We start from the raw sequence: 26,928 nt of genomic DNA, 5'->3' as shown, positions 1-26,928 counted from the left end.
ACCGTAATTATATTCTGGAGGCACTGTGATGTCAGTTAATCAGGAACCCTGCACAGAACCGGGTGTGAGGAGAGTAGAGAAGTTAACGCTGTTACAGAAACCAAGCTTCCTTCCCTCCCCACCTGAGTTTGATGCTGCTCGTTTTGTTATGCTACACGTTTTTTGAGTTATCTATCCAACCCTGGAGCTTTTTACCCATGTCTGTACACATTCTAGCTCAGATCTCCCTGTGACACATTATATATATACCTTGTGCACCACGTCCAATCCCCAGTCCCCTCAGCCCCACCGCTTACTCCAAGTCACTGTTGCAGCAACCAGTTCACACACTCTGACCAGCTTCACTGAAGTGCAGCCTGACAGTGCTTCACCTCAGGCCTGCAGTACATTACTTCTTGCTTTCTATCCACGGGACAGAACCTGTTTGGGACTCATCCATGTGCAACCTGGAACTGTGGGAATTGACACCTGTGGGGCTGCCTTTGACGAATGGGGAATGAAGGCCAATATGTAAATGCTTTCCCCTTTCATCATAGTGCAGATGGTTTTGAGATACATTTCATAAGGCTCCTGAGAAATCTTGGCTGGATGGAACAGTGCCCTTGGTGCTGGCCATCCTGATAATACATCCTGGTATTGGGTCTCCCTCCTTCCCTGTTTCCTCCCCCTATCCTTTACTTCTGCTCCTTGGAATCTTATTCCCAAATAAATTACCTAACTGCACAGAAGCACTGGCCTCAGGCTCTGCTTTCTGAGGAACCCAGGCTAAGACACTTGTGCAAGAATGCTGCCTCAGTCCATAGTCAATAGAGTGAAGGTCTCTAGTACATGGGGATTAAATTTTAGCTTTAGAGACTAATCATAAACCACTGTTAGAATTAGCCCAAGCTGATATAGAGAAAAGTGATGTGATGGTGTGGCATGGCTCACCAAACTGTGGAAATAAAAGTTGTGGGCAGTTGTTATTATTTTAAAAAATCATTTAATTTATTAAAACATCTTCATTTCCCAAGGCACTTCAGTAGCTTTCACAAAAATACTTTTTTGTTTTTAACCAGGTGAAGCATATGCTTTAGAAGTACCATGGTAGCATAATCAGAAAAGAGAAGACAATTTTACGCTGAACACAAAATATCTCCCAATGTTACACCACTGAAGTGAGCAACTCTGAAAGACTGTGAACACGACTTAATTTTCTTCTTTGTAATTTTTTTCCATGATTAAGTTTCATGAAAGGAACACACACAATGATGTCATTTTTGGCACCCAGAAAAGTGCTAGTAGCTAAGGCTGGTGAGGCCTTGCACAAGTGGCAACTGTGGACCATTGCCAGAGTGATTCTGGGTTGAAACAAACAAATAAAAGACACAAACCAGGAGGCTAAGGAACCAGCCTTTCCTAAGTCTATTCTGAAGTGCAAATAACTTAAGGAGAAAAAAAGACATAATAACAAACAACAAGCAAAACACAATCAAAATCCATATTATAGTTTTGGGAGAAGAGACAAGTTTGCTCGTCTCTCTTTCTCATTGATATACTTCCTTCAAACCATACATCAGAAACCATAGTAGCTAGGAGACTTGATTCACGTAGTAGTGGAAAACAAGAATAGTAGATTCAGTGATGAATCTCCTATGGGCCTGCACAAGACCAGTGCTTTGATCAGATGTAAACAAGTCTACCCAGTAGTCACTCTGAGTGGTCCAAGAGCTCATAAGTTAATGCACTTGTCTCTGTTCTGTATCTGCTGTCCTCTCCATATGAAATACCTCTAGGTTTCCCCAGACTTGTGCTCTCCTGCCCTGGGGAAGCAACAATCCCATTTAATATCCTTTGTAACTGAGAAAGTATGAGAAATCAGACTCCCTGTGAAATTATTTCTTTTCCTCTAAAGTGGACCATTAGTGGGAAACAGGGAAAGGATTTTTTGGCAGGGTGAGGAGGTGGAGAACTAGACCCCCAGTTCTATCAGGGGCCTTTTCAGGCAGTCTGAAATTAAAATGTAAAGTTAGCAATTGTCTCTCATATTCTTCCAAATCCTACTGGTTCTAGTGAGTAGTTAACTTCTTAGGAAGTGCCAAGTCCATCACTGTAATAGTTAGGATTTACCCAAAGTTGTCCGTCAGTAGCCATGGTGTCCCTGGAGGGAAGGTGGTGCTCTAGGACCATATGCAGCTGAGTCTGGGTATCCATCCGTGAGCAAGGCAGACACAGCGTCCACAGAATGAACAGCAAAGACCTTTGCCACTGAAGGACTCAGTGTCTGCACAAGCCACTTCTGACAAGACGGTCTTTCCTCTTTACTTTCTCACTGGAGGTTGTGTTAGAAGCCTGTGTTTTTAAGGACTGTGGGGCTTTCTTCACCATCTTTTAACATCCTTGTGTGGCTTGGAGTTTGCCTGTATTTTATTCTAGAAGAACAAGCCAAACAAATGTTAGAAACAAATCTTAAAAAGACGTCTACCAGTCTCAAAACAAACAAAAAATGCCCCAGAGCTGAGGTTATCTCACTAAAGGGAAAATATCATACAGCAGATTCTGAAAGGTTTCTTCTTGTCTCTGTACTACTTGAGTTGCTACTGCTGTCGAGATGTTCATGGTGACCCAGTAGTCTGGGTCTGGCCAGAGAGAACAAGCTATAAGTACCCGGCCATGTCTGATCCTATTATGGCTAAACTAGTCCATGGCGTTTCTGAGTTCGTGGGGAACTCTCTGCCAGGCCCAGACCCAGTGCATTAACTTTGTGAAGAAGGAGGCCCCCTTACCCTTTGACCCTTAGCATCTGGTCAATGGTGTCTGGGAGTGGGGTGCCGAAGCTCTCTGGGAGGAACAAGGTGAGGATGGCTGTCAGGATGGTCAGACTCCCCATGAGAATGTAGGGCAGGAAGCGGTCGTAAGCACCTGTGGCAAAGCAGACAGAGCCCCAAGCCGGAAGTGCAGTTTGACATGGTCTCCCTCCCTCCCTTTGTGTCCCCAGGACTCTAACAGGGATCACCTGCCTTCTCAGCCTCAGCATCTCCCATTCTGAGCTGCCATATTGGAATCTTGCACCTAGGCAGGTCACAGAACCCAGAGTTGGCACAGAGCAGCAACACCTCGGTGCAGGGGATGGGGGGATGGGTGCAGCCTGGGAGGATGGGCCTGGGCCATTTCTATTCCTATTTCCTTTTTATTGGCCGTGCTGTGTACCACGCGGGATCTTAGTTCCCCAACCAGGGATCGAACCTGTGCCCCCTGCACTGGGAGCACTGGACCACCAGCGAAGTCTCTCTATTCCTATTTTCTAGCCAAAAATAAATAAATTAATCAACAAATTAATTTAAAAAAACCCAATGCAGCCAAAAATTAATTAATTAAAAAACCCCACAAAACACCCTATTTCCTAATGCTGGGTTTCCAAGGAACTCAAGGTATGTGTCCAGGGATAGGAATAACTCCTCCACCTCTCCAGATGTGTCACAACCCACTCGATTTGTCTTCAGGCCAGATCAGAAGGTGTTTCTGCTTGTCAGGTCTATGTAGCATGTTCACAAAGCACTCTGAGTACTCCCAAGGTGGGTGCCACCCGTCCCCAGAGATGTGCCACCTAGGCATGTGCAGGAGGACAGCAGCTGCCATGAGGAAATAATTCTGAGAAAGATAAAACTGGGGCCCTATTACATAAAATGGTACGAGGCAGATCTATGCACAGTGTAAAACTGCTGTGTTAAGTGCTTCAAGTTACAGAAATTCTCGGTTCATCAGACCTCTAGAATAGACATCTTTCCCTTCCTGTTCCTTATAAACTATGATTCCAAGAAGAAATTTCCCCAATTAGTACACTGGCTCCCTAAACGACGCTGCAATTTCTTAGCATAGGGGAATTACGTTCTCTGATGGAAGGCCTGGGAAGGCTAAAACAGATACAAAAACCCTCAACTGTCATCAATTTCTAGCTGTCTATAGGTTGTTTTCCACATGAGCGCTTCCACCACGGTGCACCCAGACAGGAACCTTCTCCAGGCATAGATCCAGTATTGGATGGATCACATTTGCTGAGTGTGCTTGCTTTCCTGTTAACAAGCCATCCCCAGGTCGCATTAAAGCCAATCAGTGCTTCCACCCCATCCCTCCTGTGTGCGCTCGACCCACGGGACTTACCAAGGTAAATGAAGTAGGGAGACAGGATGCTGCCCAGGCGGGATGCCGTGGAGCTGACTCCCACACCCATGTTCCTGACCACTGTGGGGTACAGCTCGGCTGTGTACACGTAGACCATGGAGAAGGCAGCAGTGACTCCAAACTTACCCACCATCACCAGGATGGTAGCCAAATAATACAAGTCTGAAGAGCAAAGGGAAGAAAGTAGGAGAAGGCACCAACCCAAGGCACACTGCTACTAGTTTTTTGCCTGAAACAGACATACTTTCTCCCTGGGAAGGGTGGGGGAGGAAAGTTTCTATAACTTCCTATTGTGGGATAAGGGGCTTATGTCCCTCCAAGTTGATTACCGAGAGGAGGCTGGGACCTGCAGCTGTGTGAGGACATGCTCTTCTCCTCAGCCTAAAGACCACCAGAGTGAGCGAGCCCCTCAATAACCCAGAGAAACCTGCTCTCCAGTCCAAAAGTCATTAAAGACATGTGTGTCAGAGGGGGCAGCTGGCACCCCAGAACCTCATGCTGGAGGCACTGTGGAATTAACTAAGGATTTGTGGATGAATGGGAAGTTCAATTATAACTCACTTTACGCTTTCATTCTATGCAACACTTCACAGACCAGCAGACCCTCATGAATGATCCTCGGATCTCTCCTGCTCACTGTGCCAATGAGGAGATGCTGTGAGTGGCCTGTGGGTCTCCCTGAGCTCTGGTGTGAACCTCTACATACATTCCTAGGCTCCCAGCCATGCTGCAGTGGGTGCTCTTCCTGTGCAGAGTGTTGCCAGCCTCAGGGGCCCACAAATGATTACCAGAGGCCCCCAAACCCATGACAACTCTCGGTACCATGATGGACATGAGGATCCATAAACCGTTTTATGAATTTTCAGAGGGCTGCCTCCTACCCTTCTGTGGGATACCAAGATGGTTTTACAAATAAACTCCTGCTACTGGCCTGTGAGAGCCACGCTGTGGCCTGGCCCCGCCCTTTTTCCTCTCCTCATCTCTTACCAAGTGTGCCAGGCTCATTGCCTCCTCAGGGTCTTGGCCTTTGCTCTTTTTTGGCCTGAAATGTTCTGCTCCTAGACTTTCTCATGGGTTTCTCCATCGTTTCATCTGCTTCTGCTCAACTTTCCCCTCTTTAGGGCTACTGTCTGTGACCACTCTATATAAACTAGCTCTCCATTGTCCTTCAGTGTCATTATTAAAGGTAACACAGTCTGTACTATAACAAGCATTTTATTTACTTGTTTGTTGTCTGTCTTCTCAACTGGAGTCTGAGTGCCAGGAAGGCCTGGGGCTCTGCCCGACTCCTTTACTTCTGCACCGTCAGCCCCAAGCACAGTGCCTCCCCCACAGTAAACACTCCACAGCTACTTATTGAATGAATAAATGACTAAGATAGGGCCAGGTTAAAAAGACATGGGGATGGCCCTCTTTCCTCCCCCTCACTCTGCAAAAAAAAACACACACACATACATTAACTTGGGTAGAGAGTACAATCAACCGTTAGCCCCACAGGGTCACTCTCCCTTCTCCCCCAAAGCCCAGGCCATGATGACTGTCTGGTCCCAGGAGACACTTTCTCTTGACTTGTGGGCTGAGAACACAGATATGCAGGCGAGCTGTAATGGCATAATTTTATTCTCTTTATTAATTGGCTGAGACAGTATGGTAGAGACTGAGTGACTCAATGGATATCCCAGACTGCAGACATGTATGGTACCTACCTGGGGGCACCAGCTGCACAAAGAGAAGAACGCTGCCACCCAGGAAGAGGGCGGTGGCCATGGAATAGCGTCGGGGCAGGTGCTGCAGGAGCAGCCAGGCCAACACATATGCTGGGACTTCAACCACAGCCGAGAGGAAGCAGTTCAAATAGACATTCCCATGCAAGTTAGGAGTGTCAAGGGAAAGCCCAAAATAGCCCACTGATATGGTCATCCTGAAACAGAATGCAGAAAAAAGCTGGAGAAGTGGCATCCACGTGCCTCCCAACCTGGACAACTTTTAAAATATAATTATTGCAGGAAATTCAAAACTATCCTTACCAGGAGGGCAGCAGATTTAACCCTGAGTCTTACTTCTTAGAAAGAAAGATAACTTCCCCCGAGACCAGGGTACCTTCTGGGTCAGAGCACTTTCAGAGCTTTCTAAACAAAGCATTCCAGCAAAAAGACATATAATTCAGATAGATTCACTTTGTTGGAAAAAAAAAAAATCAAAAACCAAAAATACTCCAACCTGCCTTTCGGCTTTAAAAATCCTAAGCTAAAGCACTCACAAAAGCCTATTTCCCTACTCTCTGAACCTCCCAAATCCAACAATTGCAGAAGGAGTTAGGGTATGAGTAAGGAGGCAGATAGCAACTGGGGTGTGATAAGACTGATGAGATAAAATAAGGAACAATCATTAGGTCAAACATTTAGAGAAAGATCCCTGGCGGACCCTCTGGGGCGACCAGCCAGGAAGAGGCTGGTCAGAAGCAGGTGACCCCAACCCCACAGGACTCATGGGGAGGAGAGGGAGCTCCCAGTGGGCCATCTGCATGCCCCCCGCTGCCCCTGGCCTAGACTCTGTCCCCAGTAGGCATTCTCTCTATTGATGGTCAACACTCTTTGGCAAACCAGACCAGTATGAATCAGACTGTTTTTAACTAATCTGCAGGTTGAAACCACAGCTGGTACAATCAGGGAAAAGGGCATGTACAGGAGTCCCTGGGAAATCCAGAGCAGGAGGGGTGCCTGGGTGAACCATGGAAGGGTGACTCATCGCAGGCTGGCAGGTCTGTGGTGCAGGCTGAAAGCTGGTTTTGTTTGAGGCCGACTCAGGGGCGGTGCACTGCCCTAAGGGATCCCGTGCCATTCCTTGGAAATGGGTGGCTGGCTGCCAAGGCTTGTTGACTCCAGCAATAAGCACTCTGAGATGAAGTCTGCCTTCCTCCCTGGCAGGCTCAGGTAGTCACTTGTAATCCCAAGGGTCTGGCCACTAAGCAAATGCTATCTAGGCACTTGGATGTGTTCCTTTTCTCTGGTAAATCACAGATCCCTCCCTGACACACTTGGTGAAATGCCTCGTTAGAAGGAACCTGACGAGGACATGTAGGCCATGGCTCTGCCTCCAGGACAGTCTCCAAACATCCCAGAGGGAGGATGTCCTGCTTCCACATTTCCAGAACATACTTAGCAGCCTCTATAACTGAAAGGACACGGTGTCTTCACTTAGAACTTCTTAAAGGCCTCAGTCACTGTCTGATGCACAGGCAACAGGAACAACTAAACTAGGGACCCAATGTGAACAGCGATTTGCCTTCTGACCCGGAGGGATCCCCAAAGATCCCATATCTTCCCCCCAAAGCCCCCACAACAGTTTTCGTTCTCCTCTTCTGAGATTCCGTTAAGAACTGGGACATGCCCACTTCTTTTATTGCAAGGCACATCCCTGCCACTTTCTGATGACACAGGCTTTCAATTCTGATCTGAGACGTCTGCAAATGCGAGGCCTGACAGACACTGCCAGAAGCTTTGTCTGGAGGCCTTAGGTATGTCTCACTTACGCACCACAGAATTATGGACATGATGGTGACCATCCGGATATTCTGGGTTCGGAGCAGATCCAGAATGCTGTGAGACTGCTGTTTCTTGGAGCTTAGGTCTTGTAGCTGCAGGAACAACATGACAAGGGTACGGGACGGAGAGAAGGTTGGAGACTCAGAGACCCAGGAACATACTTGAAACCCTGGCATCTTAGCTTTCTGCGTCTCCGAGTTGGGGAGTGTTTTATGTTTCTTGCTTGAAAAGAAGGGTACATATAGTGACTATGTCTTGGGCTGCAGAAGGCTTCACCGGGCCTTGTGGATAACAAATTACTGAACAAGAATGAGGAGGAAAAGTAAGTGACCAGCCCTTGGTGCGATGCAGCCAAGGAGGAGGCCCAAGCTGACTGCCCCCTCCCGGCAAAACCTCCAGCCCCGTCAATGGCCACATTCCAGGGAGGCCTCTGCGCATTCCTTTCCAAGGTTGGCTCCCGGCCTCTCTGGGTCAGAGAGAGAAACTGGCTGTGTAGTTTATTCATATTATATTTTAAAAGAATTAATGTTTTCAGTCCTCATACCATGTAGTTACTGGTCTACTTCCAAGGAAAAAAGTTTCAGATAGAAAAACAGGAAAATTGACCTCAGCTTCACTCTGAGTAACTTCCTATGAAATCTGGCACAGCCAAGGACATCAATAAACCACACATCTAAACACACTGATGTTGCTTTCTTAAGCAAACCCAGTTTTGGAGTTTGTTTTTCCCGAGTTAGCAGTTCAACAAAAGGTCAACTTTTGACTTAATGGATCCCCTGGAATAGCCTCATTTCCACAAAGATGCCAGTGGGACTTACGGTTTCATCCAGACTGACCTCTGCAAAGCTACAGAGGCCACCTCACTTAAAAGCCCTCCCTGCCACCTACCCCTCCCTGAGCTTTTGTGCACCAGAGTCCTTTCTAGGATGTGCTGAGTGGGATTTGGTGCTGGGCCACCGCTTAACCATGAGGCCGGCAGGGCTGTCAGTGGCCAGCAGCTTCTGTGCTGCCTATAATAACCAGTCTCTCTTTCCCAAGCCCCAAGTCTGCATCTGCATGCCTTTGTGCACTGCGGTATGACTGACTGCTGGTGGCTGTTCTCACAGCCAGGACCTTGTCTTCCTGTCAGAGCAGGGACACACTCCAGAACCCCATCAGCCAGCAATGACAATTTCTAACCTCTTCTCAGAGGCATGAGACTGAGGAAAACCGCTTGCTGCAGAGGAGGTGGAAAGAGAGGGAACAGGAAGGAGAAGCAAGACCCAGGAATCAGGCAGAGCCAGGAAATTACTCATGGCGCGTGAGAACAGGGTTTGCAGAGAGGGGTGGGGTAGGGGGAGGGCGGATATCAAAAAGGACCTGGCTCCAAGACGATAATCAACAACTCCCCGTTGGTGGGCGGAAGGAGACAGGACATTTCTAACTCCAAATCTATTTTTGCTTCATACTTTAGGTACTTGTATTATTTTTTAAGATGAGAAACAACCTAAGGTATAAGAAACAATGATTTCCCAAAATGCCAATTTCATGAAAGACCTGTTAACTCATAAAGAGTTTTTATTATTAAAAGTAATGGTTTGACTGTATGATCACTTAGAAAATAATTATATAAAGTATGAAAACCTAAACTCCACGGAAAGGTGAAGGAGTTTACGCAGTTGGCACCTTCTCAACTTCTAAATTTTAACAGGACCTGCCTTGGGGGCAGCTGGGGCTTGGGCAGGGTGAGAGCTGGGCTCCCGTGTGAAGGGAGGGCTTCAGGGCTGTGTGGTCCTACCCTAAAATCATGGTCACCGAGGCCCTCCCACCAGCTCCGGCATGGTGCTCACCTCACTTGAGTCAAAGATGGTTGAGGGTGCAATGATCCCATTGATTTTGGCAGCCCTGCGGATGATCACCTCTGCCTCTTTAAATCGGCCTTGAGAGATGAGCCATCGGGGGGACTCAGGGATGAACCTGGAAGTACAAGGAGCAATCTCGCTGAGGCCTTCCCTTCCCACAGACCAGGTGGAGCATAAGTGGAGGTGGGAAAGAGGGTTTCAGAACCAGAGCTAGGTTTGAGGGATGTTTGGTGTTTCCAAACCAGAAGCTAAGAGGTGCACCATACTAGAGCCAGTAAGTGCAAGCTTCTGATTTCACTGGAGTACACAAAATTTAGAGGGGCCGACACACCATGATGGGATTCCTCCCCTGGCTGGCCACCTCCATTTCTGAAGAGTGGTGGTGCCACCTGCTGGACACTAAGTAGACAGGCGCAAAATGGGCTCCTGAAGCTTGGCTTCTGTCATGGGCTGAGCCCGGCCCAGACCCTTACCCTGCCATACTCCCTTGCTTGTGCCTGGCATCCACAGCAGCTTTTGCACTGGCCTCTTATAGCCTCTAGTTTTTCCTCACTCTCCCCCCTCCCCCTGCCCCGCCTTGATTCATCCAATTGACTCTCCATAAGGCACTTAGGTGTTTTGAGACTTTATGGATCTTATTTTCTACCTCATGAGGTAGCCCCTGCCCTTAGGTCATAACTAGGACTCAGCTGTACCATCTCTGCTCTGTATCTTCTCCTACTATGCTCTGCAATGCTCTCACATCCAGGTGGACCAGTGATCTCACCATCCCCACCTGCAAGGGGCGATTCTTGCCTCAGCCCCTCGGCTGTGTTCTCTTTCTCCGTATGGAACGGTCTCCTCTCTGCCTGTCCAACCTCTATCTTGGAGGCTCAGATGGAGCCTGGTTTCCTCCATCCAGCTACCCTGAGGACTCGCACAACGTGCTCCCTCTTCTCCCGGTGCCTCTGGCACGAGGGTGCGGCAACATACAACCAGAGCCAGGGCCTAAGCTGTCTTGTCCTGCAGTCTGATAGCTTCCTGGAGCTTATGCTAAACTCCATCGTCTCGCAGCTACTGCTCTTTCCTCTCCTTGCACTCCAATCAACCCAGCACAGGGCTGAGAACAAGTCTGTTGATGTCTTGGGGCTGTTTTGTTTTTGGCTTTTCTGAGTATGGAAAAACATTCTGAAACACCTTATAAAGACTTTAAATTTTCTGTCTCTGTGAGCCCAAATGGGGATTTGTGGGTTGCTGCTGCCCCCTAGTGAAGGCCAGATAGAAGACATCCTGCTGGTGGGCACCACCGGGCATAGGGCCACACACTCACCACCACAGTGGGAAGCACAGCACCCCCGGCACCGTCAGCGCCAGCAGAAGCATCCGCCAGTCTCTGATGAAGTGAGCAAATAGCGGCAGCAGCATGTAGCCAAATGCATAAAATATGCACACGCCTAACGTAGAGAATATAATACGAACTGACTTGCCAAGAATTTCTGTTCCTGTTCAAAACAAGGGAGGAGTCATGTTAGTATTTTAATTCCGGTTATTTCCTTATTAATCTTCTTGTGTGTAATTTTCAACATACAGATAAGAAAGCAGGCAGAATTATCTTGAAGCTTCCAAGCCCTAGGGAGGGATGGGATTCTGACCACCTGCTGCGGGTGCCTCCTTGTGGCCTCACAGCGACAGTTCTCTCATGAAACTGTCATCACTTCCTGAAGCCCTATGCTAAAGATGCCACGTGAGGCCTCAAAATTTAATCCTCACTGAGGAAGGAGATTCATTAAAGGGGAAGTCACTAGTAAGGCCACACATGCTGACTATTACGCTTTAAGGAAAAATATTTTATCAACTGTGAAGAGAAACAAATAATCCTTTTAACAATCAACCCAAGAAACCCAAAGACCAATAAGCTAGAGTTAGATGCCTCTGAACAGTGAGACTGGCAACTTTTCAGTGAGAGCAGGCCAAAGCCCTGCAGTGTGGACTCAATTAAAACCCTGAAGGTCATGTGACTAAAGCCCACTCCTATCAATTCATTCTTGCCAGTCGATTTCACTGGCCACTATGTTTTGCAGAAGAGGCAGTTTTCTTCCTTGGTGAGCCTGCCAATCATGGCCCTTGCTCCTCATGTCATGCCTCCCTGTTTCCTTAGCTACCCCAGCCCTGGGCAGAGGCAAGCCCTATTTTTAAGATCTTAGGTGAATTCCGGCAAAATGGCCATCGAGTACTAATGAGTACTAATGAGACCAAGGTGCCACACCTCGGGGGCCAGAAAAGAACTGGAAATCAGCAGTCAGGCTAGGCACTTGGAAGACTCAGTTTCCCTGACTACTAATTGGATTCATCAAGAATCCCTGGTCGGTGTTGCCAGAGACCACTTCCCTTGGAGGGACATCACAGCTGTCTCCAGAAAGCAGGTGGTGGGATGATGGTGAAACACAGGATCAAGTACTCGACTCCCAATTGATGGCCATACCCAGGACAAATGCTGCCACGTAGTTGGAGATCTGGCCCATGCCTACAAGGAAAAACAGCATGGCAAACATCTCAAAGTTCTTCGAGAAGATCTGCAGGAAGCTGAAGCCAGTCTGCATGCCCATTGTCACAAACAGCACATTCTTCCGACCAAACCTGGGAAGGAAAGGAGAATGACAGAGAACCAGCTGGGAGAAGGCAGCAGGAATGGGCCCCACCAAGAGGGGCTTTCCCCAGAGTCATTTCAGGGAGGGGTCGCGGACACTGCTGCCAGGGCAGCTGGTGCAGGTGCAATCCTGGCCTCTCAGTCCCTATGCTGTTACTCCCCTCCCCACTCACCAGGACCAATGTGCAGCCTGGGCACCAGGGTTGCCCAAAAGGCAGTGCCAGAATTAAGACAGTGATTACAAGGGATTGACACACATTCATTATACTTAAATTCATACATTCATCATTTATTATTTTTTTAAAAGAGCTGGTTTACTTTGGAGGATGATGGAGAAACAATTCATTATAAATGAAAACTGGTAAATAAAGGGGAAAACATTTGTCCTGACTTTTCTATGTAAACTATGGTGAACAGTTACCAATAACAGATGAGGGAGAGTATCATTTCATAAAAGTATTCCAACTATTAAATGAAACCAAAGTGACAAAACTAGAACATCATCATTTTACAACCCCCGATGAATGAAGAGATATGGGCATTGTGTTTCAATGACTGCTAACATCATAAAGAGAGACACTTGAACATCGCATGACTCCTATAGTCTTTACAAAGGGGCTGAACCTGAATCTGATGAAGTCTCTAGATCCAGCTGCAATTTGCAAGAAATGCAGGGAAAAGAGGAATATGCTCAATTGTACCGTAAGCATACAGTTAGCAAAATTCAAACGGGGAAATTCTACAGGTAGAACAGCCCAGGCAAAGAAAAGGATGGAGAATCCATAGGTTAAAGTAGACTAAAAGACATACAAAAATTTTTAAGTGGGCAAGACTAAACTTGTGTTTAAGGATGTACATTTGGACGATAAAACTACAAAAAACCCACAAGGAAGTGATTATTATAAAAGTCAGGCTAGTGTTTACTTATAGGTGAGGGAAGCTGTTGTCTTTGGGATGGGACAGATGGATGGGGCTTCTGGGTGGCCAGCAAAGTTCTATTTCTTGACTTGGTGGTATTTATATGGTTATTTCCCTGGAATAATTCATTAAGCCTCATTTGTTCTGTGTGGTTTCTGTACCTGTGTTCATTTTCAAATTTTAAAAAATGTTGGGTTTTTTTGGGATTTGTTTGCTTTTAAAGACAGTGACACAACAAGGAGGAACAAGTCAACCTAGTTCATTCAACCTAGCAGATTCAGCTTAAGTCTGCCCAGGGCTAGCAGACACCTATGTTCATTCAACGAATATTTATTTGAACATCTATTATATACTAGTCACTACGGATGTATTTGAATTAAAAAAAGACACTGATTCTGCCCTCAAGGAGCTTATAGTCTACAGTTGGTGAGACAGACAGTAATCATATTTTAATCGAACAACACTGCTGAATGTACAATTACACACTGGAACAAGAGCACTGAAGGAACAGCATCCTGGCCCACAAGGGACACAACAGAGGAACCTATCCTGGACTGGAGGTAGGGGCTGGGGACGTGGGCATTCAGGGAAGGTCTCCCTGATTATGGGGCACTGAGACCAGACCCAAAGGAAAAGAAGTTGTTGACAAGGGGGAGTAGGGGAGAGGGACCAAGCTTTCAACGATATTCACAGTACAGTGGGGGAGGCCAATATTAATCATATGGTGTCATCTTTTATTTACCAATTTCTGATAGGAACAAGGAACCAGGGTAATGTAAACCAGGGATCCCAAGGAGGCCGCCTGCGTGGTCAAGGAAGGCCACAGCACGCGGCTGGGGGTGGGGTGGGGGGGGAATTCTTCACTGTGACTGTGAGAAGAGCATGTGCAACTGTGGCTAGAGGGGCATGGTGAACACGAAGGGCAGCTGTTCAGTAGAGGGTGGCAGGAGCCAGACTGCACAAGACCTTCAGCCATGGTAAAGAGTTTGCTGCTTCCTCCCATTACAACAGGGTTTTGTTGTTTTTGATGATATTGGCATCTAGTAGATAGAGGCCAGAGATGTTCTAAACATCCGAAAATGCCCAGGATAGTCCCCCACAACACAGCAGTCTCTGGCTCAAAATGTCAACAGTTCTGAGGTTGAGCAACCCTGACCTAAAAGGAGGCTCCCCTGCATTGTCCTGTAACAACAGTGCCCTGCACACCAACCAAGGGGAGGGCCCTTCCTACCCTGCTTTCCCTTCCCAAGGGCTCTCTGGATAGTAGGGAAGAGGAAGACTCAGGAAGCCCTTACATTGCTATAGTCCTTGGCAATCCAGGGTTGGGGCCAGAAAACACTCACTTTTTTTAAAGAAATATTTGTCTATTTTTATTCTTTGATATTTATGCATAAATTGTACATTTGTAAAATATAGAAAAGCACAGAGAAGAAAATAAAAATCAGCTGCATTCTCTGATAGCCACTAACATTTTTTTCTCTATTTTTTTAAATTGAAGTAGAGTTGATTTACAATGTTGTGCTAATTTCTGCTGTAAAGCAAAGTGAGTCGGTTATACACATATAGACATTCTTTTTTTATATTCTTTTCCATTATGGTTTATCCCAGGAGATTGGATATAGTTCCCTGTGCTATCTAGTAGGACCTTGTTGTTTATCCATTCTAAATGGAATAGTTTGCATCTACTAACCCTAAACTCCCAGTCTATCTCTCTCCCTCCCCTCCTCGCCCTTGGCAACCACAAGTCTGTTCTCTTTGTCTGTGAGTCTGTTTCTTAGACAGGTTCATTTGTGCCGTATTTTAGATTCCACATATAAGTGATATCATACGGCTTTTGTCTTTCTCTTTCTACTTAATTCACTTTGCATGATAATCTCTAGTTGTATGCATGTTGCTGCAAATGGCATTATTTCGTTCTTTTTTATGGCTGAGTAGTATTCCATTGTATATATGTGCCGCATCTCCTTTATCCATTCATCTGTCAATGGATATTTAGGCTGTTTCCATGTCTTGGCTACTGTGAATAGTGCTGCTATGAACATAGGGGGACACGTATCTTTTTGAATTATAGTTTTGTCCGAGTATATGCCCAGGAGTGGGATTGCTGGATCATATGGTAACTCTATTTTTAGTTTTCTCAGGAACCTCCATACTGTTCTCCATAGTGGCTGCACCAACTTACATTCCCACCAACAGCGTAGGAGGGTTCCCTTTTCTCCACACCCTCTCCAGCACTTGTTATTTGTAGACTTTTTAAGATGGCCATTCTGACCGGTGTGAGGTGGTACCTCGTTGTAGTTTTAATTTGTAAGAAATGCTCATTTTTAAAGTCTGTCAACAAAAGGTCAAACACACACATGCCTACAAAAATAGGAAATATCAGCTACTTCTTCCCAGAGTTGTGCCTCCCTTCTATTTCTGCACATAGAGGTAACTCAATGACGTCAGATAAAATGCTTTGACAGCCCAGGATTATTTTAATTGCTTTTGACTTTTTGGCTTATTCATATTCCAACAAGGAGTCCTATATAAAAACCTGATATTCTAGACAACTCTGGAGGGCATGAATCCACTGCTGTTAGGTAATCTGTTTGGCTTAGGTTTTTTTTTTTTTTTTTTTTTTTTTTGCGGCACGTGGGCCTCTCACTCTTGTGGCCTCTCCCATTGCGGAGCACAGGCTCCGGACGCACAAGCCCAGCAGACATGGCTCACAGGCCCAGCCGCTCCACGGCACATGGGATCCTCCCAGACCGGGGCACGAACCCGCGTCCCCCGCATCAGCAGGCGGACTCTCAACCACCGTGCTACCAGGGAAGCCCTGGCTTAGGTTTTTGAATTGGCTCACTTAGGAGTAAACTGTCCATCCCACAGAGCCCTGGGCCTTCCAAGGGGGTGCAGACAAGCTTGAGGGGTGGTGTAGGGAGCTGAAGGTAGGTGCTGCAGCCAGAACAGCCACATTTTTAGCTATTTCATTGACTGAACTTAAACGATCCTATTTAAAAGATGAAGTCTGCTGGCAAAAAAATGTCTAAAGGTTTGAGAAACCCTGTACTAGCCCTTCTGAAGACTAAGGTGGTCCTCAACATACACACCAATTTTGTTTCTACTGTTTCCTCAGGTGCAGATCTTTGGGAACTTAAACACTTTCCTCAGGTAATCGTGGTGTTACACGGCTCTGAGGCCAGCCCACAAAGTTCTCCCTATACCAAGACACAGCTGACCAGAAAAATGCACTGAGCTTCAACTCTGTAACTGGGGTAACTCCTCCTAGTCTTTCACATGAAGGTAATTCCTCTGAGTCTCAGCTGCCACCCAACCCTGTGAGAGGGGGATTCCCACTACCCCTCTGGGAGGGCCTCTAAGCTCCATCCAGGGCATGCCCTCCTCTCATTCTATACTGTTCCCAGGCAATCTCATCCACCTACGGGGCTTTGATGAGGGTTCTATCAACTGACAATTCCCGAACGTGTTTCTCCAGCCCAAACCTCTCACGGAGCACCCTATCCATACATCCAACTCCATACTCCATTCCTCCTATGAGACCCCTAAGTCTCATAGTTACCCCAAATTCAGTATGTTCAAATTGAACTCAGCATCTTCTCCTACAAACATGGTCCCCTTCCAGAGTGCTTTTTCTTAGAGAAGGGTATCGTCATTTACGCGGCTATGCAGGCCAGAAGTCTCCCTCCCCTGACTTCCCATGTCCAACTCATAGCCAAGTCCTGTTGGTTTTACCTCCTACCACTCCTCCCCATGTCTACCGCCCTCAGCCTAGTCCAAGCCACCTTCATTTCCTGCATAAATGATTGTGATAACCTCTTAACTGGTCTTTCCACAATCCTCCTTGCTTCCTTTCAATCCTTTCTCCACAAAGCTATTGAACAACTTTGTAAAAATGCAAGTCTGATGATGTCACACTCTTAAAAGCTGCCCACTGCTCTGTGACGAAAGCCCAGACTCCTGTCATCTGCTAAGCCCGGCCTGCTCTTCTGCTTGGGCCTCAGCCTGCCTCGCTGCTTTGTCTCTATACCACTCTTCACACCCCCACCCCCCACCCCCCACCAACACTTTCTTCCAGTTCCTAAAGTGTGCTATGCCTTCGCTTGAGTCTAGGCTTAAGTACTCTTGGCTCTCTTGCCCAGAACATTCTTTCCTCTCTTCACTCCTTTAGCTAGCTAATTTCTACTCATCTTTCAACCCCCAGCACATGCTTCAATGCTTCACCGTCTCAGGTCTCCTCTGTCAGACCCTCCCTGAGCACCCTGTACTTCTCCCCTGTATCACTTACCACCACAAAGGATAACAAGTACTTCCCTCAATTCTTTAATACATTCTGCCTTGCTAGAAGGCAAGTTCTAGAAGAGCAGGCACCTGGAACAGTAGTCCACACAAAACAGAGGATCAGGACTCTGGGCCCGAATCCTAGCTCTGCCACTTGCCACTCTGGGCAAGTCATTTAATTCCTCTGGGCTTTTTCCCATCTATAAACTGAAAATAATAATGCTTCCCACATCATAGGGTTATGAAGATTAAATTATTTGTTGTTCCTTTTCACTTGGTATACAGTGCTCATAAGAGTGAATGGCACATATTAGGTGCTCCGTGTTCATTAAATAAATGTAAGTAATCAGCTGATGCTTGCTGCTAAGCTAAGGGTCTGGGGAAGCAAAGGCCTTTCCCCTAAGGGGTAAGTGTCTCAGGCTCATGTAGAATCATCAGTCAGTGGTCACAGCCTACTTAACTCTTCAATGCTCATTGGTGACTGTAGGAATTTGTCCCTTTTAAAAATCCCTAGATGACACTCTGGAAAAGACAAATCTAGTGAGAAATGCACATATTTCTTATGAGGAAAGACTTCTCAAGTAGCGGCATTAATCCATAGATGCAAACATGCCAAAACATCACTTTGCATGTCTGCTGCAGGATAAAATGGCTGTAGTCTTAAGGCAGGATGACATTCTCACCCTGAACTTCTCTATTAGAGACTCCCCCTGCTGGGACGATGCTGGGACTCCTCTCCACTGGGTGACCCAGTGTGGCCAAGGACCTTGCTGAAGGCTGCTCTTCTTGCCATGGGCTTCGCTCACAGACCCTGAAGCTCTGGGGTAACAAGACACAATATAATAAACCCCTCTGAGAACACCATGGAAACTATGGAACTGTTTTCCCCAGAAAAATGCTCACATACAATCTCTAAAATTCTGTATGGGATTTCCAGAGGAGATGAACTCCCTAAGCCATGGACTTTGAGTTAAGAGCCTTGGAATTACACAAATAACCTGCTTATGGGTCAAACCAGCACACTTCCTGATTGCTGAGAAATGCCATAACCACAAGCCTGTTAGATAAAGGGAATCAGCCCTGTGGACATAAGAGTTCTGCCCATCACACTGCCATTGGCTAGTGAGACCTCTCACCTTGAGGAAAGAGCAATGGTTTTGGGAACACAGAGGCAGCCACCTATGGAATGCCCTAAGATCTACAACACAGCTGACATGCGTGTGTGTGGTATCTCCCTCTCCTAAGCTTGAAGATGCCAAAGAGTTACGCTCACCCAGGGAAGGCCAGCAGGCAGTGCAGAAGTAAGTTGTGGCATATTTCCTGGTCAACTGGATCATGTATACACTCGGCTCAGGTTGTTTCACTCAGCAAGCATTAGTGAGAGGAGGTTGCTGGCTCTCTTTACTTGGTCTGGAGTCTATACTATAGATGTGCCTTCGCCTTTTTAAAACACACAGCCCTGGGCTGAGAGAACACTACCTTGCTCTGTGCTGAGGTGCCCTGCAGCTGCAGGAGTAGACACCCACCTTACCTGTCTGAGAGCTGCCCCGAAATGAAGGAGCCCACCAGCACACCCCCGAAAAACAAGGAGACCGTGAGCGGGGCCTTCCAGTCGTCCTCACACACCAGGTTCCACTGAAAGAGGAGCAAAGGGATGTATCACTCACTTCTTTTTAAAAATGTTTTAAATGTAAGGCTTCTTGGAAAATGAAATCAGAACATCCTGCATCCCTGCATGCTCTGTTTACATTACTGCAAGGGTGTGTGAGCTCACTGAGGCAGGCGATGGCTCATCGGGCAGCAAGGCAAAGAGCAGGTTTCCCCTCACAGGGAGACTGACCATCCTGTTTTTCACAGCTCTTAGCCTCATTGTTTTGCTACCAATTTGAGATGGGGAGACAGGCTGGGAGCAAGTACTCTGCCCATGTGCCAACCCAGGAGGAGGCGAGGCTTTTCACGGTCGCTTCTAAGGACCTGGGCTGAGGCTGGGGCTGTGGGTGGGGCAGGGCACCCTTTCAGTGGGGTTCAGGTCATTGGCAGGGGTGGCATAGGAGTGGTTCTGGAGCAGGGCTCTGTAGCTCTAAGGGTCAAGGCTTCCAGTGAGGGACTGAGGCCAGAGGGCCTGGTATGCACCATCTGGATCTGTTCCTTCAGCTCTGTTCAGGCCTCAACTCTGGGCCAGTGACCCCTGGGTCCTTCTGCTGACATTTAGAGCTGGGATCCCTGATGCTGTGCCAACACTAGGCCCAATTACAGCCAAGAGCTCTGAGCTGGCAGTCAAGAAGCTGGGTTTTAGCTTCTACTCTACTGTTAACCAGTTACCCAACCTCAGACAAGATTTTTCCCCCTCATTGTGCCTCAATTTCCCCATTTGTGAAACAGTGATGGGGGTGGGGGGGGGAACAGGCTACAGTGCTTGAGGTTCCCAGTACCCAGTGTAGAGTTCCGTCTTTAGTTAGCACGGAAAGAGGTCTATGGGCATGGGGAAGCACCTGAACACTCAGACATTAGGTTGCTCCAGCCTAACAAGGGCCAAAAGAAGGAAGAAAAATCAAAATAGGAAGCTTGGTCGTTCCCAGAAAAATGTTTCCCACAACAGAGAGGTGGTGCTCAGTAGTAACCAAGAAGGCCGCCTTCTAGGGAATTTAGACCCTGGCTTGCCTGGCACCAGGCTGCAGGCCTGCCCTCCATGAGGCCTGCTGGCTCCCAGGAAGTGTGCGGCTTCCAAGAATAAAGCATCTCTTCCAGGCCAGGGTCAGAGGGAAAAGCAAGTCTGCTTTTCGGCCCTGCTGGGCAGTGTGTGCACAGTGCCTCCAGGCACCTCAGAGGGGGCCGGAGGGCAGCCCTTAGGGTGGACACAAAGAACCCCTGCAGCTGATGATAAGAGCCACATGCCTGGCTCTCCACTCTGGAACAAGCACGCACGTTGGATGGACTGAGAATGGGGTGGTGATCCCCACTCCAGGAAGAGCTGGAGGTTACCAGCTCCTAAATCTAGAAGAAGGCCAGACTAGCAGAAGACAAGCAAGGAGCACCAAGGCCCAATCACTCAGGCTATGGCAGCCTTCCCACCTCTGCAGCCTCAGCTGTGCCAGCACCCAGATACCATCTCCCTTCTAGGAGGGTGAGTGCTCCTAGGGCAGCCCCCATCCAGACAGGGCTGCCGAAGTCAGGATGGGAGTAGCGGGGGAGTCAGAGCTGAGGGACTTGGTGATGGGGTGCTGGCCTCTGGGGGTGTTAGGCGGAGCTTCAGGACCAGACTATGCCTATTGCTGCTCTTGAATATGATGTGATCTATTCCCACCTAGCATGTGCTACTTTTGTAGCGACAGAAATTAAAAAAATGAATAGAGTCAGTAGCTGCTTCTCAATAGGTCTCTCGTGAAGGTTGGGGACTGATATGGCTGTGCTAGACTAGAAACCCACAGAGGCTTCTGCAGTGAGTTCTGGGGTGGAACCCCACCCCCTCCCCATGCCAGGTCTCCCAATATAGGCTTCTAGGGACTTCTGGACTGGCAAGGCCAGGTGCCACCTGGAACCAGGTCAGACTATGCTCTGCAGGAGACAAGGTGACTGTAGTGCTCATCTTGGAATAGGTCCCCAGAGCATCTCTCCGGCTCCTGCAGCCTCACCACCACCACTTGGTCCAACTGGGCTCTCTATCCACTACTGACATTTCTCAACAATTCTCACAGCCTGGCTTTGGGCCCTCCAAAAGCAAGCATGGGTTAACACTTCTTTCCTCCTGGCCACAAGGGGCCTGTGAGTAGGGTCAGGAAAGATAACAGGTCTCAAAAAATGAACAGAAGGGCAGGCACGGGCTAGGTCCCACCCAGCCAACCCATCCACTTACCTGTCAACCACCAGATGGAGTGCAGTGGGCTCTTGGACTTGGCCTGACTCCCCCTTAAGCGGGTGGCAGGTGGAGCGGGGGGCGATGACAAGCCCATAGAGTCCAGGCTATGTACCCCGGGCTTGTTGTGTTTATAGAGGAATGTAGTATTTCTATACTGAGCTCCTGGCTTGGCAGCTGCGACTAAAGCAGCTACAGACCAGCTCACTGATGCTGCCACTTGGTACGAAAGATGGGCTGTACTGGCTGATGATAACAGGGATCAACCTTAGAACTAAATGTGTAGGTTTAAGATTTAGGTCATGAGTCTAGTATCCTTACCCCTCAGCTGGGTTAGCTATGAAAGCAGGTGCAAACTGAAAACATCTGGGAGTAACCCTTGCAAGGAGCCTAGACTTGCCACCCTTCCTGGTCAGAAATGTGCCTTTCTAGTGGTGGTGTCTTCATGGATATATATGTGTATGTGTGTATATCTATATCTGTATCTATATCTCAGAGCTTTTCCAACTATATACTTTAGTTATGTACAGTTTGTTTTATGTCATTTATACCTCAATAAAGCTGTTAAAATTTTTAAGAAGAAAGAGAAATTGTGTCTCTTGTACGCAGTATGTAATTTGTGCTACTTCTCAGTTATGGGAAGTAGAGAGGTGATGTAGTTCCCTGGGACTAAATGTCCTTACCTGTGAGTTGGCTGGAAGAAAAAAGAGATAGGGCCTGTGCCCACAGGGCAGAAGCTCTTCCCAGAGATGTACCTAGGCTGACCGCATCAATGGTCAAACACACTGGTAAGCACTACCTGTTACTGAATGCCATGTATTCTACACACATTTCATTCTGCCTCCTGCTGCAGTTAACGGTGAATCCTTGCCCCAAGGCTGTCAGGGCAAGGAGAAGAAGAAGAAAAAGAATTTGCTATCATATCCTCTACAAAGCCTGGCAGTGCCCTGCAGAGGAGAGGCTCAGTAGCTGTTTGGTACCTAGGTGAGTGAGTGAATAGATGGATAAAAGGACAGTCAACCTTCCGAACCATATTATCCCTTGGGTTTAGTCCTTGGGCTTGGCTGCCCAAAGCCCAGATGAACCCTGAGCTTCATTCTCTAGAACAGATTATTTTCCTTTCTCCCTCACACCTTCTCTGTGACAACTGTCAGAACTTTGACCCAGGATGTCGGTTCTCAGCTAGCTAGAGAGACTATCAATCTGACCACTCATGGCCAGATGGGTCTGTTGTGACTGCACACACACAGGGCCCTTCAGGGACCCAGCAAGTGACTTGCCATGAGCTGCAAAGGCAGGGGAAAGGGTCTGCGCTTTCCTAGAGTGAGGGAAGTCAGCAAAGGCATACCAGTGAGGCACAGTCTCCAGGTCTTTTTGGTCTCCCCACCCCAGAGTGAGCCCGGGGCCTGCCTCCCAGGTCGATGTGGCTTTTTCTTCAGGTGGACGTGGAGATAACAGTGGGGTCTCTCCTATTTTCCAAGACTACACGCGCATAAGGCGGATGGAAAAGCTGGTCCAGAAAAAGAGGTTCTCTAGGACAACAGGGAGTAAAAGTGTTGCGAAGGGTCAGGGCAGGGGGCTTCTGGGAAGCAGAGGCTGGCAAGGAGCAAGGGGACGCAGAGGACTGCTGGGTTTTGGCTGAAGAGACCCCACGTCACGGGTGCCAGAAGAGTTAGAAGTTTCTAAAGGAACCTTTCCGGCCACAGGCTGTGCTATGGAGACACCAAAAAGCAGGTGTCTCAGACCCAGGTAGCCTGAGAAATCACCCAGGTTCCCCGAGAAGGAGGCAGTCCTGGGCCAAGAAACACTCAGGTATTGGAGCAGCACTGCACAGTGGGGTGGCTGATTCTCCAGCACTCCAGGGGTGACTGAAGGGCTAGAGAAGGGGCTAGCCTAGAAGCACATGGACCACCAAACTATTCCTGAAACATGGGAGAACCACCTTTCTCACCTCATAAATAGTGTCCCCTTCTTTCTGCCAGTCCCAATGCCTTGTTGCAAATCCACGCAGGGGCAAGCCCCAGTTTGTGGAGTGGGGGATTACATTTACTTTAAAATATTCCAGTCAGTGCCTTTCAACCACCCCTAAGTTTCCCTTCTATAAGTTAAACTTGTCCTTTTCTTCTTCAGTTCTCACACTTTAGAGATTTCAAAATTATTCATTAATCCGTTCAATAAAAATTTTCCTGAGTACCCAATCTGTATCCAGCATCAATGTTAGGACTTGCAGGAGATACAGAGATGTTAAGTCTACCACAAAGTTTAGTACTACATGTGCACACATTAACCTCAACAAAGAAAAAAAATCAAACAGGAGACCTGAGGTTTTCATTTTCTGCTGAAAAACATGAATAGGGGGCTTCCCTGGTGGCGCAGTGGTTGGGAGTCCGCCTGCCGATGCGGGGGGCGCGGGTTCGTGCCCCGGTCAGGGAGGATCCCGCGTGCCGCGGAGCGGCTGAGCCCGTGAGCCGTGGCCGCTGGGCCTGCGCAACCGGAGCCTATGCTCTGCAGCGGGAAAGGCCGCAGTGGTGGGAGGCCCGCATACCGCAAAACAAAAACAAAAACAAAAAAACATGAATAGGAATTCAATACCAGTGTACTTAGAAACACTTCTATGATTTGGGGCAAAGGGCAGTCTTGGAGACATTTAGCAAGCACAGGACTAGTTCCAACGGTCAGCAGGCCAGGTCCAGGTTGAAAGAAAATGGGCCTTCGAAAAAAGGAGCTCTCAGAATGTTAATGCAACAGCTTCCAACAGTGACTGTTCACCAGAAGAGAACAAGCGGCCTTGAACTTAAAGTCTGGCATTCCAGCATCCTCTAACAAAGGGCTAAGTAATATATTAATCTTGCCTCCCTGCAAAGACTGACAACCTGAAAGTAGGTGAAAGGGCACAAAGCTCTTACAAAACTGTTAAGACAGCTAAAGAAATAGGCTAAATATATAAGAGGAAAGGCTGACATTGGCAGCAACATAGCTCAAGGACCCTTCTGGAACAGTTGGCCTTTGGGAGCTCATCAGTGCCATCACCACTCTCAGCCGAAGGCATGATGGGGGCAGCAAAGAAAGAGCAAATGACTAGAGTAAGTTGGGGACCACAGGGGTTAGGGAAAAATCCTAAGAAATGCCATGAGCTACTTCTGACTTCACTGCCTTTTCTTCCACAGGCAGCCAGAAGCAGAATTTGCAGGGACTTCTGAGTCATGGACTGTGGCTTCCCCTCCGTGTTCTCTGCCTGCAGTCTGAGGAACAGCCTCTACTTTCACAATGCTTGGCTTCCAGAACGGTGACAGACTGGCTTCCAGAAGGGTGACAGACTCACTTGCGAGGCTAGGACAAAGGATTTGTGATGACTGGAAGTTTTCATACTCCATGCACTTGTCAGCCACAAGTCACAGTCAGCTACCTCTAATCAGTACCTCTTTTCTCAAGTAACAATGCCTGAGGACACTGGAATGATGTCACTTGCTCAGAGATCCCAGTGGGGCTCTTGTCTTACTCCTACTACATACATGTGGAGTAAGGAGGCACAGATGCTGGGGACATCAAATGTCCAAACATACAAAAAACAACACACACACACACACACACACACACACGTCTGTTGGGGCAGCACTCAAGACTCCCCTGAAGGGTGACAACCCCCAGAAGCAACACACACAGGGTCTCCAGAACCCTTGTAAGCCCCTTTGAGGCTCAAGCGGGGTTTGCTGCCATACCAGGACCTGTGCACCCTGCCCTTCAGCCTCTTCTCTGTGAACTCTGCCCTCCTGCCAGGTTGTTTCTTGCTGTTCCAGACTTTGCATCTGCTGAGCTCTATACTCCAGACTCACTGAGAAGCCTCCTCCTCCGAGAAGCCTTCCCTAATCCTTGAACCCCTGATCCTGACACTCAGTGAACCCGGGCACCCTGGAGCCTATAAAGAAGTGCTCTTTTCAATGTCCTGCTTGCTCAGTTCTGCTGAGACTACAGGGAGTTAGAGTGCCAGTGTCGGAGTATGATGCAAAGCACATCCACATGCATCAATAAACATCACATCATACATCCAGCTTTAATGATTGCAAGGTCACCAGGGGACAGACAAGGCCACCCAAAAGGAAAATCCAAGGGGCTGGGGCATGAGAAAGGTTTTCATTTTCTGCTGAAAAACATGAATAGGGGGCTTCCCTGGTTCCTATGAACTAAGGTTGTATGCTTTAACTAAATCTGGCTAATGACATTTCCTTAGAATATCCTAAAACATTCCAGGTCAACAAGTCACCCTGAATGGATCTTCAGATGCATGAATCCTTAAAGGCTAGTAGCTAACCCTGAGCAAAAGGTAAGCAATTCTTTACGGGGAATGACCAGACAGTCATTTAGGGGTGAAGGTGGGTGGGGAAGGAGTAACTGGGAAAAGGAGCAAGAGACAGTTTTATAGCCATGCTTCCTTTAACTTAAAAAGTTTGAGAAAGTAGAGGGGCATTTCCCCTCTCTCTGAATAGATGCCAAAAGGCTGGAGGAAAAATGGTGACAGCTCCTTGGCCCAAGCTCTAGCTCTAGTCCTCAGCACTCCCACCCCCACCTAAAGTCTCTGACTACTCAGAATCTTAGAGTATCTACAAGGAGTCGCCAGGGCCTTCTTGGCTTCCTCTCTAAGATAGCTAACAGGATGGGCGGCCAGCCTGACACCCGTGCTGCGATGTCCATGATCTCTCTGGAAGTCACCACGAAAAGTTCTCCGGAGCCACCTGGCTGGACGATGACCATCGCCAGTGTGTAGTGAGTCGCGGAGAGGGAGTGACAGCATCCAGCGCTCACCTTGGCGGGTGGAGTGCACGACCTTTAGGACTGTTAAGGTCCTGCCTACTCCCCGATCCCAGGCCCCGGACGCGGAGCTGGTACCCACCTCGGTCACGATGGTGGACAGGTAGATGTCCCGGTTGAACTCCCAGCCATCCAGGCAGCCCTCTTGCTCCAGCTGCTCCAGGTCCACGTCGCGCCCCGGCTCCAGCCCGAGCGCCGAGAAGTTGACGATCGTCGCGAGCCGGTAGCGGCGGCACCTGTGAGGCACCTCGCGGCCGTCCTGCAGCTGCAGCGGGAGGCTGTGGTTGCGCCACACGCTGCTCAGGTTCGCTGTGTCCGGCACCCGACAGTGGTGCTCCGGGGTCGCCGACAGGAAAACGGACGACAGGCCGTTGAAGCCGTTGGGGATGATGCTGGTGCTGAGCAAGAAGAAGATGAGGCGCTGGAAAGGGCCCCACTCGCCCAGGAAGGCGGTCACCTCGTCGTAGTCCCGCATTCCGCCCTCAGTTGCCCGCGCGGCGCGCGGCCGGGGGTCGGAGGACGCGGCGGCGCGCGGGGGCGGGGCGGGGCGCGGCGTGCGCGTGCGCGTGCGCTGTGGGCCCCCACTGCGCGACCGAGCGAGAGTCTGACCGGGGAACGGCCCGCCGAGTGAACGAGATCGCAAGCTCCTGGCGCCGCCGCTGCAGCCCCGCCGAAGCGACCGGCCTTACATAGTGCGCAAGGCCGGGGCGGGCTCTGGGCCTGAGCCTCCAAGCCCGCCCAGGCCGCTGGTGGTGCGGCGCGGACGGGGGCGGAGCTGGGCCGCGCGTGACGGGGGTGGGCGGGCCCGGGCCGCCGCGGGCACCTGGGGCTCGGACCCGGTCTCTGCTCCCGCGTGGAGTCGGCCTCGGCGGGCCTCGGTGGGCCCATCCTTGAGTT

General features: G+C 48.6%; 1 protein-coding gene across 2 annotated transcripts; it reads right to left on the bottom strand.

The window, feature by feature from the left end:
• Positions 1-968: 968 nt before the first annotated feature.
• Positions 969-26,680, bottom strand: LOC114892849 (solute carrier family 22 member 5). Of its 2 annotated transcripts, XM_029218165.1 has the most exons (10): positions 26,114-26,680; positions 18,904-19,007; positions 12,009-12,163; positions 10,857-11,028; positions 9,536-9,662; positions 7,698-7,798; positions 5,868-6,082; positions 4,141-4,323; positions 2,766-2,901; positions 969-2,411 (listed from the first exon to the last, which is right to left on the bottom strand). In XM_029218165.1, the coding sequence occupies exons 1-10, from the start codon at positions 26,504-26,506 to the stop codon at positions 2,324-2,326; spliced, it is 1,674 nt and encodes a 557-aa protein (XP_029073998.1). In that variant the 5' UTR covers positions 26,507-26,680; the 3' UTR covers positions 969-2,323. The 2 variants fall into 2 exon arrangements, with proteins under 2 accessions (XP_029073998.1, XP_029073999.1); XM_029218166.1 differs by lacking the exon at positions 969-2,411 and having other exon boundaries at positions 2,766-3,611; positions 26,114-26,544.
• Between the last annotated feature and the right edge of the window lie 248 nt (positions 26,681-26,928).

Source organism: Monodon monoceros, unplaced genomic scaffold, assembly GCF_005190385.1.
Source record: "Monodon monoceros isolate NGI ecotype Baffin Bay Population unplaced genomic scaffold, NGI_Narwhal_1 Super_Scaffold_12, whole genome shotgun sequence".
NCBI classification, from domain to species: Eukaryota; Metazoa; Chordata; class Mammalia; order Artiodactyla; family Monodontidae; genus Monodon; species Monodon monoceros.
The sequence above is the reverse complement of the archived record's forward strand: the minus strand, read 5'-3'. Positions and strand labels throughout refer to the sequence as shown.